Source organism: Egretta garzetta, unplaced genomic scaffold, assembly GCF_000687185.1.
Source record: "Egretta garzetta isolate BGI_Z169 unplaced genomic scaffold, ASM68718v1 scaffold112, whole genome shotgun sequence".
NCBI classification, from domain to species: Eukaryota; Metazoa; Chordata; class Aves; order Pelecaniformes; family Ardeidae; genus Egretta; species Egretta garzetta.
Window position 1 is genome coordinate 1,579,624 of NW_009258884.1, and position 14,662 is coordinate 1,594,285.

Consider the following 14,662-nt stretch of genomic DNA (forward strand, 5'->3'; position numbering starts at 1 on the left):
AATTAAAATAAGATCAAAGAAATGAAAGTATACACAGTTTGTAAACACAAGAGCATCAACAGACAGGCTGGTATTGGAAATTTTGTCCTTTCGTTTTGTCAGTGGGGAAAGCATTCCCATTTCCTCATGAAAAACAAAACAAAGGATACACACAGTTCGGAACTATGAGAATAGCTCATTTGTGGTTGTACCTTACACAATGCCATTCTGCTTGCATTTAAATATGTGGATTAATTTTTTTTCTGAATTCAGGATGATTTTGTTTCCCCTCTTCTGCTTATTCTTTTTCAACAGGATTCTGCAAAATCTATGTCTCATGTAATTGTTTCTGAGCGTTTTAATTTCGGAGGCTTCTCACCTGGTGAGAAGAGCTCCTTCCCACTGAGCTGAGCTCCGGTTCTCCCCAGGCTGTTTACCCACCCGGGTGTTTGGGTGTCATCTCTTCATCCCAGAACTGGTTCACAGAGAAACGCGATGCTCCTCCCAGAACAAGGAAGTGCAGTGAAATGCATGATTAACACACTCTCACATACCGCTTAGAAAAATGCATACAGAGAAAATTCTCACTTGATCATCACAAGAACAAGATTTCATTCGTAGGGTTTGTTTTTTTTTCCTGTCTATTTTTAAATCGTGTGCACCAAAACCAGAGAATTCAAGAGCGTGCAGTGGTTATTCAGCACTGAAACCAGCTCCTTGCTCAGCAAAACACAGTCCAGTGGTTTGTGCTGTTGGTCCGCTTTGGGATAAACAAGAGACCCAATCAATTAAGAACGAGGAAGGGGGAGAAGGGGGGAGGTTAAAGACAGAAAGGAAAACAAAAAAACCCCCCAACTTTACTGCCAGAGAGGTAAATGTTAACTCTTAATTCATTATTTAGCACCCTGGTTAAAAAAAAAAAAAAAAAAAAAAAAGAAAACCAGGATCCATGTCCAAAGATTTATATTTTAGTTTAAAAACAACAACTAATTAGAAATCTCCATCCTCCATCCCTGCTGCCCCCAAGCAACTGGAAACAGCGATTCAGAGGTTGCAGCTTATATTCAATCCTGTTTTCTAAGTCTCAAAATCTACTTCACTCCAGCCAATACTGGTGCAAGAGAAAGTTTCAGGCCCGGCTCCTACAACCAGATCTCCTCGGGGAAGTCGTGCCCAGACGGAGCCCCACCAGCTTTTGTGGGACAGGAGCTGACACGGGGCTCAGGCTGCCGGACGGGACCTCCGGCAGCGAGTGAAGGTGTTTCGGCATCACTCCAGGCACCGGAGCGCTCCCCCCGTGCCGGGAGCTGCCGCCCGTCCCACGCATCGGTACCTGCCTGGACCGCGGGCTGCTGTCCGTAACCCGGCCACAGCCTGTGCCGGAGACGAATTCTGCCGGACAGAAGCAGGAGGGACTCCCCTCTCCTGCCACATCCAGAGGAAAAATGGATCGACTTAAGAGGACAACGTATATTACGATTTGTGTTTCCCTTTAAACATATTTTCCAACAAATACAGAAGGAAACAGTATCATTTATAAACAACAAAAAAGTGCTCTCAGGGAGGGGCTCTGAGAAAACAGCACCAAATATATTATTTTTTAAAAAAAATTAAATATTATTTATAAAAGTATATTTCACAAGATAATGTTTTTTTTTTTTTCTTTTTTCTGCTTTGTATATATTATCATCTGAATATTTATTACAGGGATCAGGATTTCACACCAGATAATCCACCAGAGCAAAACAATTTAAAACTTACTCAAGTCTGAGCTTTGGGGTAGACGAGGGTGATGTAAACTCAAGGGTGCATGCAGCTTGCCAGAGACGAGGCTGCCACATTAACAAGAAAAGCAAAACTTGCTGCTGCTCCTGTTTTCTTGAGGATGTTGCCCAGGGAAAGCAGCACCACGGGCACTCGGTGCCCTGCGGGAGGCAGCTCCCATGGGCCACATCTCCAGCTCAGAAAGAACGGTCCCACCTCGCCCACCCCAGTCGCTAACGAACTGGCTACAGTCAACTCACAGGACCAGAGGGATGCAGAGCGCGAGGTTCTTTGGTGATGCTCTGAATAGATCACTCTACCAGTCATCAATTTAGCCTGCGCCGATTGCGGTAGCCGCTGGCATACAGATCTGAGCGTCCTGTCTGGTCACCAGCTCCCAATACTGTCACATGTCTTGATATAGCAAGTCACTGATGAGTTAGCAGCAGACTAAGGAGTACTTCATATTTAATGCACACAGAGCAGAGAACAAACGTCAATGACTCTCACAAGCCCCTTCTTCCTTATCTCCCTTTACAATATATTAAAGTCACCCTACAGGTAATTCTCTGGGTGTTGGGGACGTCTGCAGGCACACACATTTTTTTTTTCCTATCAGGGCTTGAGGCCAGACTCAGCAAGTGTGAATCTGTGGATGCTGATGGGACAAAACCAATTAAAATCAGATTAAGATCTTGTTGTATTCAAGCTTAGACTGGTTGCCATTAAAAGCGTAACCCCTGTGAACAGTTAAAAACAGCCTGATCTGATGGATCATCATCCTTTCTTGTCCCAAAAATAAGGATAAAAACATTTACACCTGGTAGCTCTCTGTAGTAACTGTTCTTATTTCTCAGAGCAGTCCCCTAGACAGGCCTACCTTTTATATCGCTTTTTTATAGGCAATCACTCTAAATACCAACATAAACCCCCTTGTGCTCCTTTTCTCAAGCTCATGTTAATGATTTGGGGTTATCCCTTACTTTTCCCAGCTCCAACCAGACCCCTTTAAAGGCTACGTATCTGGGGAGACTGAAGAGCTCTTGAAAGAACGCAAATCACTTCCCACTACTCAAAACCCAATAAATTGTCATGGATCACCAACCAAAGGACTGGAAAATGGGACCGGGTCAGTGCCAAAGCCAACAAGATAGCGGGTACTGTAGAATTTTTTATTTCTACTAGATTTTTATCACTGAAGGGAATGTGGATGATGGAAGCAGAGATGACTGGGAACAAAAGCTGAAGCAACGGTTACACAGCCACAGCAGAAAGGGTGAAGGCAGAAGCCACCTCCTAACAGGCTGGCCACAAACCGAGCCAGCTCCATCCGCTGCAGGAGCCGCCTCCATCTCACTTCCCTCTCCAAGGCTGTTAAGAACAACAAGAGTTTGTTCAAGAGGACAAACAGCCTTTGCCTAGATGGGCCATCAGGTTTTGGGTTTCAGCACAAGGACCCCACGTCTAAGTTCCACCCTCACCTGTAAGTAGCGTCTCTGCTCACATCCCCTTCACTTAACAGCAGATGACTTTCTCCCCACCAGCCCTCCATCCTGACCCCACCGCTGAGTCTCTTGGGGGTGGGGGCAAGCGACAACAGATTACAGCGCCAAAGCTTCGGTTTCATAAGGAGTTACAAACCCCTGCACAATACTCTTTCCTTCTGGATTAAGAAAGATTTCCCCCAGTGGATTAACCTACTTGAAAGAATTCCACAAACAAAAAGAAAATTCACTCAGAGAGATAAAACTAATTCAGTTAAATAGTCTTGAGTTATGCACCAGATACTGGCTGGACTGTTGCAGAGCAAACTTCACATTGTCATTTATGTCTAACGCAGCTCCCTCTCACACACGATGCCCCTTCCCCACAACCACCTCGGGAAGGTCCACACCAATTAAAATGAAAAAATTAAAATGGGAAGGACTCGTCCCTTGCACTTATGATGCCCACATCTACCCCTCCCATTTAAACTCCAAGGCATAGACAATTTCAGGGGTAGGGGGACAATGTTTAATTTTTTTTTTCTTTCCCATTCCCCCTGTGCCTGCAACAGGCTTCTTGGGAGTGGGAAAAGGGGGGAAGGTTTTGGGGAGGATACCTCATGGCTTGAAATATCCACCTGTGCAATACTGCTACCACCGCCAGGCTCCTCTGCTCCCTCCTCTCCCCACTCCCACACCACTTCTCTGCCAGGCTCCAAGAGCAGAGCTCATGCCTGGGGCCTGGGATTTAAGGAAAAAATTCCGTAACAGCATTTTCCTACTCACACTTGTGAAGGATTGATAAAGACCCCCAAGGATGCTCAGTGGAGGCCAGGAAATCAAGGGGTACCCTGCATTACTAAGTTTGCCCCCATCCTCCTCTACGTATTTCCTCTTTCTTGCCTAGCACGTGCCTTTTTTTCCCCCCCCATCATGTCTTCTAAGCTGCAGCTCCAGCCCCCTTGTGCCTTAAGTGGCTTTCTCCTCCTCTCTGAAGGGCTCAAGAGTCCGGATTTGGTTTCTCCAGCTGTGAGGACGCTCCCCACAGCTGTGCTCTGTTGGGACATTTGGCCCACCTACCCTGAAACAGTGAGAAAAAGGAGAGGCGGGGAACCTCTCCAGCCTTCAGGTCCTCCCCCTCCAAACCACAAGTTCATAAATGGCAAACAAAACACAGAATTGCGATTAGCTTGCGGGGGGAACTGGTTATGACTTGTGCTCAGCCGGTTTAGACTGAAGCTCCACCAACGGAGCAGCGGTTTTACGATTCGGAGAGAACGCACCCGTGAGGTATTTTTCTGTCCATTTAGACAAGTAGATAGTTTCAAGCCTTGGTTAACCAGGACTTAAAGGAGAAGTACAGTTTTGACTTCTGAAGACTTCCCTTCGGAACGACTCCCCACCCCCTATCACCTTCTCCTGCCCAAAACTCAGGTCTTTCTCCCGCACCGAGACCTTCTGATAAAATGCCACCACAGAGCCAACTTCAGTTTGTACTTAAACATTCGTCAACATGGAATGGCTGTCGGGCATTCGGTGCATTCTCTTAGCCAACGCCAGAACAGAGAGAGAAGCAGCCAGGGTCAACTCACAAACAGATACAAAGCAAAGAGACAGAGAGACAGAAATTTAGAGGCCAGTCACCAATAAAGATGGAGAAGGGTGTGAAGATGCTCCCAAATTGCAGAGCCTCTAAATGCATGGAACCAAGCGTTCAGTCACTCTCTCACTCTTGGATATAATGTTCGGTTGGATGGCATTCTCTTACACGCTGGTAGGGCTGGGCTCTTTCCATTCAATCCCAGCCATTATCCTTGATCATGTGAGCTAGTTCAATGATGTATTTGCCTTCTTTATACTTCTGGCTGCTTTCAAAAGCGTGTTCCTAAAAAAAAATGAAAAGGAGAAAGAATGAGATCAAGATGATATCTGAAGGTAAGGTCGCAGTTGCAGATCAGATCCAGGAGTGCTGGTACCAGTCTTAGCCTTGTCTACAGAGTAAAACAGTCAAACTGCAGGTCCTCCTGTTGGCTTTCAGGAAAATTACATTGGAAGAACCTTAAATCCTGCTTCTATCTGTATTTACAGGCTAGGAAAAAAGAAACATTGGCACCACATAAACATGCAGCTTTCTATAGGCCAATGGCAACTGCTCCTTCAACTCTGCTTTAGGGTGGCTTAAGAATTTATTAACATTTGTTAAGAATGCAGAGGTCCTCTGACAAAACATGCTGTAAAAGCACTACCATTGGGAACGAGATGGATTCTGGTAATCTTCACATGGAAATGGAGCAAACGGGCACCGAGGGACACGAGGGACCCACTCAACACAGATGCGTGCTTGCAGCTGCAGAGACACAAAGTGCTTTAACACTGCAGAACTGCAAAAGTAAGGATTTCTATGGGATCCCTAACCAGGAGGGACTCCCATGATTGAGGCCGCATCCTCAAAAGCAGTTCAGCTCTGCTCAGGTGTGCCGTTTGCGTGCATGTAACGCATCAGAAATGATGTCGTTCTGCTGCTGGAGAGGCTTGGGCTTACTGCTCTGTTTACGCAATTTTGCATTTTGTTTTACAATAAACTCAATTTATGTACTTAAGTGTCCTTCTCCATTTGTGAGATCCATGCTGTGTTTCTGCATGAATTCCTACCACATCTATTTTTGATGCTTTACTTTTTATAGCCTTTCAACTGATTTATTAAAGAATACTTCTGTCCAGGGGCCACAGATACAATATATGGGTTTTTTTAGACACTGGTCAAAATGTTTTGACAAACAAGCACGCTGTGTGCCTCCCGAAGCAGAAATTAGGATGTAGCGTAAGCCTTTATTTGAAGGTAATTGAATTTATAGAGCAAGAGACAGCAAACAGATAAACTCATGTTCAATAGCATTTCCAGCGGGAAGGACACAGGATTAAGAATATACGGATCATTCTGTTATTCTGATAGCGTCTGGGGAAAAAAGACAATATGAACAGCAAGACTGATTGAAGTTATGCTCATTTATGTTAAGTATCACTAAGGGACAGCCACCAAAATCAGGCCCACAGTGCATATTCTTAGTAAAAAAAAGCATTAGCCACAAAGAGCTCCTGCTCTGAATGGATGCAACAAACACAGGACAGGAGGGAAAATGGAAATACAGGAAGGGAAAAAGATGTGGCTACAGACCAGAACCTGCATTTCTGGTTCCCATTTCCGGTTAATGGTCTTTCCAGGAGACCACATTACCATACACACACCTTCAGAAAGGGCTGGAGCAAAGACGTCCACCGGACAAACAAATGCTACTGATACTCACATATTTCCAACCCAGTGTGGTTTTGCAGTTTTCACAGTAAATATCTGCAACCGCATGTAATCCTGTTAATAACACCCGCTCCTCTGCAGGGCCACAACCCACATTAACTCTGGGGAAAAAGGAGAGATGCTCCCTATTAGTATGTCTTTTCACAGCAAGACGCTACAATGAAGCTGACAGCAATTTTATTGCAGTATTTGAAAACGTAAGGAGGAGGTTCAGGATACCAAGTACCACAGCTGTGCCCGAAACAAAGATTTCTTGCAGTTCCCCAAAAAAATGAAAAGGTAAAACAGAATTTTTTTTCAACTAAAAACTCTACAAAGCTTTGAACAGAAGATTAATAACATTCTAGTAAATTGCACTAATTATGCATTTGAGAAAGATTTTAATTTTCAAATTGATAAAATGGTGCTTTTACTTTCCCAAATGGAAACTTGCAAAATGTAACTGAAATCAGGAGTTCCTCTGAAAGACACCCCAGCAGTGATCTCACCAAAACTATTTTCAGTTATCAGGAAAATTATACTTCATTTTTATGTTAGCTCTAAAAAGTAAGTTCGTATTTAGGTATCGTTCATTCTCCACATTTACGGAACTTGGACTCTTTGGTCTAACTACATTCTCTGAGAAGAGAATGACTCATCCGTTAGATCTTATTTCTCAATCTGACGATGAAAAACACCTTTTCATAGCGGCTTATCTGAAACCTCAACATAAAATCAAATATGAACCAGTGCTATTTCCTGCCTCTTTTCTCCAACCATTTTCAGCAAGCGCCCAAGTTGTAGGCAAAGGTTTTCTAAAGGAAGACTATTGTTTTGTTTTCTTCTTCATGAAGGTTTTCTTAAATCTATCCTCAGAGATGCAGAGGTGACAGGTACGAAGTTATACTCACACTGAATTGAAGAGGTACGCTCGTCCTTGGCTTCCTTGAAAGGACTGAAAGGCAAGAAAACAAAATTCAGTTGGCTGGTTGATAGAAATAAGGCTACACCAAGACCTGCCCGCAACGTCTGCATTAATGGTAGTTATAGCAACTGTTAGCCAGGGCTGGAGAAACGCGCATCCTTACAGGTTTCGAGATGAGAAGAGCACAAAGTGCGATGTCAGGAGGAGGTGAGCCCTGAGGAACAGAGATCTCGTCCTGCAGGCGGGAAGGGAGCAGCCGCCTCCAGCTCTAACGCCGGCCCGTTCCATGACGCGTACTGGCAGCCCACCGGGAACTTCACCTGCGATCACCAGCATTTCCAGCGCCGTACAAGCCCGATGTACTTTTCAAGAGTTAAGCTGTTTTCTCTCTCATAGCCCAGCAATGCCTATTTTCACCCTTTCAGTTCTGTTTATGAATTTCAAACTACTGCCTCAACCTGACCTAATGCAGCCTTGCTGCCAAATACCAATTTGAATCTCTTTTCAAAAACCACGGTGCTCAGAGAGGCTTCCCGCTGCACTGCCATGGTTTTGAAACACCCCTGTTGCACCTGACAGCACGTGAATTCCCCTTAGGACGACTGCACAGATGGATGCTGAACCAAACTGAGAGATCGGGACCTATTTGTGCAAGGTGCTGTGCACACAAATACAAGCTCTACTCTACTCTTTACAAAAGACCTTAACCTTGCTGAGGTGTCTGCAAGCCTTCCTATTCCCACTGATGTCAGGGAGATCTTCAGGACTGGATCTAAACATAGGACAAGATACAACTGGATAGAGATGAATGTGGACAAGAGAGAAGCACATCACAGCAAAACCACACCAGATCATCACCAGCTGTGGCACATCCTCTCTGCCCCATGTTTCCTTGGGATCTTAGAGCATCGCCATGAAAAGGCAGCGTTTCGAAGGCAGCGGGGCAATGCCAGCCCGGCAGGACACTCCGGGTAGCCAGGACACTTCCAAGAGCCAGCAGGCTCCATTTGTGTCAAGTCTGTAACATTACCCTGTGACGGTGCCTCGCTTACAAGAGCTGGATCACACATAGGAAGAGCTACCTGCATTTTTAATGTACTTTGACAAGCACACACTGAATTAAACATTTGGTTCTTATGAGCAAGAGCACAGTTGCTCTCTGCACACAAGTTACCTTATGGTACCTCAGGGAATGCATGCACTGAGGGGCAAGGAGCCGGGCAAGTCAAAGAGCAGCTTTTCTGGACCATTTAATCCTTTACCTCACACCTTACCAGGAACCTTGGAATATTTAATGTTTTTCTTAAAACCTCAGCTTCTACAGATGAGCAGTGACTTCAGACTAAATACCCTTCAAAAGGGGGGAGACAGAACTTTGAGGGAAAAGAGGAACATTTGAGGTTTAACACCCCCAGCCCACTGGGCACCAATCCATTAGCTCCAGCGAGTATTTCTTGGGTGCTGCCTGGGTTAACAGCAAGCAGCCCTGTAACAGCCTGCAGGACTATCTCTCCATCGTGAGTCCTGTTCATGTGAAAGGCAGAGATGGAAAATTCACTTACCAGCAGGAGAGAACAGAACACATTAAAGGCGTGATTTAAAACAGCCTTGACAAGAGAACAAGTACAGCCTGTCACGGCATTTAGCCTGGTGCCCTTCTTGGTGTCAAGGTACTCTCCAGAAGTGGTGAAGGCCCACTGGAAGATCCCCAATTGCAAGAACATACACAAAAGGCTCCTTAAGATGGAGCAGAGGCACCTCTGTGGGCAAACACAATGCCAGGGGGCACACAGGCAGGGAGCCATACGAAGCAATGAAAGCTGCCTGTGAGGTCTGGATGGCAGCAAGGGCTCTGCCAGCTATAAAGTCACTGCCTGGCAAAAGAATTGACTCAGTCCTGGAGGAATAACTGTCCTTCAGAGGAATCTGAAGCCCGATATTAGTTGCCACCCAGGGCATGGAAGAGCCACTCCGGATTCAGAGAAGATGCCTGAGGCACTTGGATATCTCCTTCACTCAGACAAAAGCAGTGCCCTGAGGAACGCCTCTTTTCTTGGGCAAGAATTAAATAGGACACATGGCTCAAACACGTTCCTGTAATTGCATTTATTAGAGAAGCTTCTTTTAATCCTACTGCAGCACTCAAGTTCTTATTGTTATTGTCAGCTGGCTGATACCCCACATGCCAACTAGGTCTAGCCTGACTCCTACAAAACACACGCTGTGTTGCTTCAGCGTCCTATGTAGTGAAGTAGGAACTGACACAAAGCTGATGCCCCCCCAGGACAAAAAGGAGAGTCCAGGCCAGACCCAGGCAACGCTCTACCTTGCTACAGCAAACAGCAGGGACATTGGCTGTCCATGCTGTGGAAGAGGGATACCAGCCTGGAAGGATGGACTGTGGATGGGGTATAGGGATGAAAACAGAAGGTCCCACAGCAACATGTGTGCCATCAAAGCAAAATGAAAGCAGATGAAGCTTGCTAACCATCCAGTTCTTCCCAATAAATACTTTTCCACAAATACCAAAGTGACTAAGTTTGCCAATAACAACAACCATGGGAGCAAAGTTTTTATTGGTACAGAAATAGGATTTTCCGTTACTGCTGTACAAAGGCCTGTCTTTAATAAACAACAAAACCAAACGCGTCAGCTTTGTATTCAGGGCTCACTGGACACTATTCCAGCCCACCCCCAGGGGACAGTAGCATCCTTTCAGAGGTGCCCTTCCTTCCAACTCAAGCCAGCGCTTTAGGGTATCTAAGGGCGGTCACTGCAAAAAAAAAAAAAAAAAAAAAAAAAAAAAAATCACAGTAATTGTCTCCTGCCCAAGCAGAACTTTTCAACATCCCACTGCCTGGCTTTCAGTGCTTCTGCCTGTCCTAATATTCACCATCCAGCTAGCTAAGGATTTGGCAAATCATGTAAAAAGAAGTGAGAAAGGTCTGGCAACCACCTCAAGTTCACCAGTGCATTTGCTCTCTGCAAGACGAAGCTGACGGCATCTTTATAAAGGTAGTGCAGGCTGGTTTTATCTGGGTGTGGTAACCTCAACATTTTCTGGAGATGTTCCTTCTCTTCTAGCACTCCAGAAAAACTGCCACATGCTGTAACGGGCACTATGAAATCAGAAGAAACAGATCTATTTATACACAAACAGTTGTTCTTTTATTTGGTGGGGGTTTTTTTATTTCATTTAAGAAACACCCAAAGAGATTTCCACAAGGCACTTGGTTTTCCCTGAACGGTGGCAGTCAGCAGTAAGACTACTTTCTGTGCTATACATTTTCTCAAAGTAGATTTTCTTGATAGACATTCCAAGGTGTATCTCACACGCATACTTATAAATCCAGACTTCTTACTCTCTAAAACAACAGCTCTTGGCATTACTTTCCAGATGAAAGAAATGGAAAGGATTTTTTTGTTGTTGTTTCCCACTGAAAGCCCAAGCACATTCTTCTCTGCACTGCTAACAGTCAGTGTCTGGCTGGAAACACATCTGTATATGCCAGCAACAAAGCTCTCCCTCTCCATCCTGCCTGAACCCTCTAAAAAACAATACAGGCTTTTGAGATGCACGATACACAACCGCTTTCTCCTCCTGAGTACTCGCGTTCAAAAACCTTCCCCTGTTCCTGGGTGCTCCGCTCAGCATGGAGGCATCCAAAAGCTGCAGGGCCTAATGAGTGCTGATTTGAGTACCCAGGTGGGAAACCACAAGCCTGGAGTCAGCTATTTGGCTGCAGATCCTCGCCTGCCAAGCTGCCTTTCGTTAGGGCAGAGGCTCCATGTAAAGATGCCTTTGGCAGCTGCTCTAGTTTAAGAAGTTCCTATCACCCAATTTGCAGACACTCATTATGGCCCCCTCAGCTGTGCTGATTCCAAATTAGATCTGTGAAATCATTATTTAAAAAAAAAAAACAACTTGGGGGGTGGGTTTGGGGGAGTTTTTTTCTCCTTGTACCATACAATGGATCCAGTTTAAAGGGCAATCACACAGACTACTTAATAACCACAGTATGGAGGCAGGCACAAGTCATTCAGAGTAGCAAGTTCTCCAACTAAATTTGCTGGCAAAGACCGACAGTGCAGAACTGCAGCTCTAGTGAGAGACAGTCTGCAGGATAGGGAGTTTGGGTTTCACAGACGCTGTTAAACCAGATCTGCCGCAGAAGGAACCGTAACACGCAGCCAGCATCTAAGAAGTGCCAGCTCCTTTGTGGCAGACACGTTCTGCTCGCTAGAGATGGACTCGGCCTGCAAGACTCAAAGCTGAATCCTTACATATTCAACACCCACGACCTTGGGAGCTGTCAGTTTGGTTCAGTCCATTTGTTATATTCTGGCCTCAATCTGAAGTGCTGAATCTACCGCGCTGTTTGCTCTGAGCAAGATGCGTGACTCCTTCAGAGCCTTCTTCAGCAGAGGAGCAGCACGCAGACAACGGCAGAGAGAGAGAAGGGCTATGCCCCTCCACCACCCCAGCCTGTTCCACCTACCTCCCCACCACCATCAGACCTTCGCACTTGCACATTCCCGATACTGGTGGCCGCTGGAGACACAGAAGGAAATTTTTACATTCAGTCAGTACAGCCGGGGAAAAGCATGAATTCTGAATGTGCTCCAAACGCGCCTACACACCATACCCCTTTTCCCTAGTACCTACAGCTTCTCATTCACTGCACAGCCCACTCAGCAGTTCCACATATTGAACAGATGATAGGATTAATACCCCAAGTCTTTGTGACGGCATTTGACAATAGGCTAAATACAAAAAGAGCTGGCTGGAATCATCTGGAAAAATGGGAAGCAGTTGCCAGGACTAAATGGCTACATACTGATGCTTGCTCTCTGCAGACTGCAGCAGAGAAAACCCCCACTTACCTATATCCAGCTGGCAGCCTTTTAAGAAACCAATAAAACAAAAATGAAAAGGCAACCGGTCCCAAAGACATACAAGGGGAAAAAGGAACAGAGTGTGCCCCTCCATGCTACGCTCCTGAAAGCTACAAATAATTCTCACCGCAAGGATGCAAACAGGAACAGAGGGACCAAAGCCACCACCAGAGCTCGGCGGCAGTCGGCACGTCCTAGGCAATGCTTCAGGAGAAGCCAAATGACCACAGCCATCTGGACTTTTCAAAAAAGGACATATTTTCTGTGCTTGTGATATCACCACTGGGACAGAGCAATTCAGTGAGTAAGAGAAACACTATAACGAACTCCCGGGCTTAAGAGGCACTGAAATCTGTGGGAGAAAAATTAATCCAACGATCTATTCAGAGACAGCTCTGTTATTACTTATTTCCCACCTACATGTACAGCTTTTGTTTTTAAGTTACTACAGTCCTTTGCACAACACTGACTGTAAGATTTATCTATTCTTGCTGCTCAATTTAACCCTTAAACATGTAAGGATGAGATGTTCTCATAAAATACAATCTAACTAGAGAGAGGAGACCTTTAGGTATGACCAAAGCGTGATGTCAATCCAATTGGAGCACACACAAGTTTGCATATAAAGATATGCTCCAAAACACAGGCTCTCCTCCTGCTCCCTCTAGCACTTAATCCCAATTCCTATCAGCTGCTATCCCACCTAACAACCAACATCACACGGAAAGCTCTGCCTTAATGGCACCTTTCAAACCCTATTAATTATGGCAACAATGATTTGGTTAAAAAGATAAGTCCTGCAATGTGTTTAGAGGAACCGCTACGCCTGGTAACAGCGCTAGGTGCCCGACGACGCTAAGAGGAGGTTACCTGTGAGTCACCGCACAGTGGAAAGAAAGTTGGGAGAATTTAACTACAAATACCTGCTGCAGATTCTGGGGGCTGCACTGGATGGTGCAAGCCATTTCAGCCATCTACTTGCAACACATTCAAGCCTTTCCCAAGGGAGCACAGGTTCAATGACTTGGTCCCTGTATCCACACAGACTACAGAGACCTCCTCAGGGTTCATTAATTTCACCTTGTTCTTCTTCACAGAAGGGACAGGCAATGATCAGATTAAACTGAGATTCAATTTCGTTCCGATTGTGTGAGATACAGATCCATGTCAAGGGAATCGGTTACATTATTCCACCTCATGCACAGATGTGACCTTACCCTGTTCAAACTGCATTCCTGAGTTTTAATTGAGTTTTAACGTGGGTCCTTAATGCTATTTAAAGCCCAAAGTCGATACGGAATTAGTGGACCAAGCTCATTTCTGAAGTAATTCAATTAATTCAGCACGGCCTTATTCCCCAGCAGTTTACATTGCTGTGCGATTACACAGTGAATATCTATGAGTCTGCCGTGTTTCATCCTAGGAGCAGCCACATCCGAGCAGTTTTACACCGTATTTATGTCTCAGGTTACGTAGTCTGTGAGAAGATGTGCACAGACTGGAAAGATGAAAGATGTTACTACGTTTGGGACTTTTTTTTTTCCCCCTGATGGGTGATGTTATTACAATTTTTTATTCTGCCTCCTGGCAGCAGCAGGTGTTCATTCAACCCCCTCACTCGCTCCACACCCGACACAAGCAGGGGTGAGATGTGTTTCTGATAAGAGCCTTTTGTCCCAACAGGAACCAGCTCAGCACTTTCACCGCACAGGATAGGTGGGGAGAGACTGCAGCCAGACGGTGCAAAAGGTCTGAACGCACACCCGCAAAAATACCGGCAGGCTAACTGACCAAAGGTCAGTTTAATGGAGCAAATGAACAGTGGCTGAAGAACCTCATGCTTCTGCTATATCCCACTTTTGGGGGGGGAAGCATCGATTCCTGCTTTGTGTGCGAGAGGAGAACCTCACCCCTTGGAACTGTTTCACGTTGCAGAAGCAATGCTACGTGAGCTGGGTCTAAGTCCTCTTCCCCCGTGCTGTAGCCAGAAGAGGCTGAAGGAGAGACTTTCCAAAGAGGCTGAAAGAAGTTAGCTCTCACCATCAGCTGAAGCCATCTTCAGACCTACTTGAACCTACCAGAGCCCTTTAGCATGCACGCAGCTTTCACATCACAGGCTCTCTGCTGTGCTCTGAAATGCAAGTGTTCCAGTGCCACCCTCCTCCCGATCCTTAAAATACTCAGCTTGGCTCAAAATTCAGCCCAATTTAAGTAGTAGTTGAATTTTTTTTTAATAAGAACTTAAACCACTTTTTTTGTTGTGTTTTTTGTTTGGTGTTTTTTTTTTTTTTTAAGTGAGATTCTCACATCTCTTCATGTTTC

General features: G+C 45.3%; 1 protein-coding gene across 1 annotated transcript in view; it reads right to left on the reverse strand.

Annotated features, from left to right (window-relative positions):
• Positions 1–234: 234 nt before the first annotated feature.
• YPEL2 (yippee like 2) overlaps positions 235–14,662 on the reverse strand; it is a 25,706-nt gene continuing 11,278 nt past the window's right edge. Inside the window, exons 2-4 of the mRNA XM_009633937.2 lie at positions 7,431–7,474; positions 6,533–6,641; positions 235–5,112 (exon numbers count right to left, since the gene is read on the reverse strand). Of these exons, the coding sequence (XP_009632232.1) occupies positions 5,023–5,112; positions 6,533–6,641; positions 7,431–7,474 (243 nt within the window). The 3' untranslated portion in view covers positions 235–5,022. The remainder of the gene's footprint in view (positions 5,113–6,532; positions 6,642–7,430; positions 7,475–14,662) is intronic.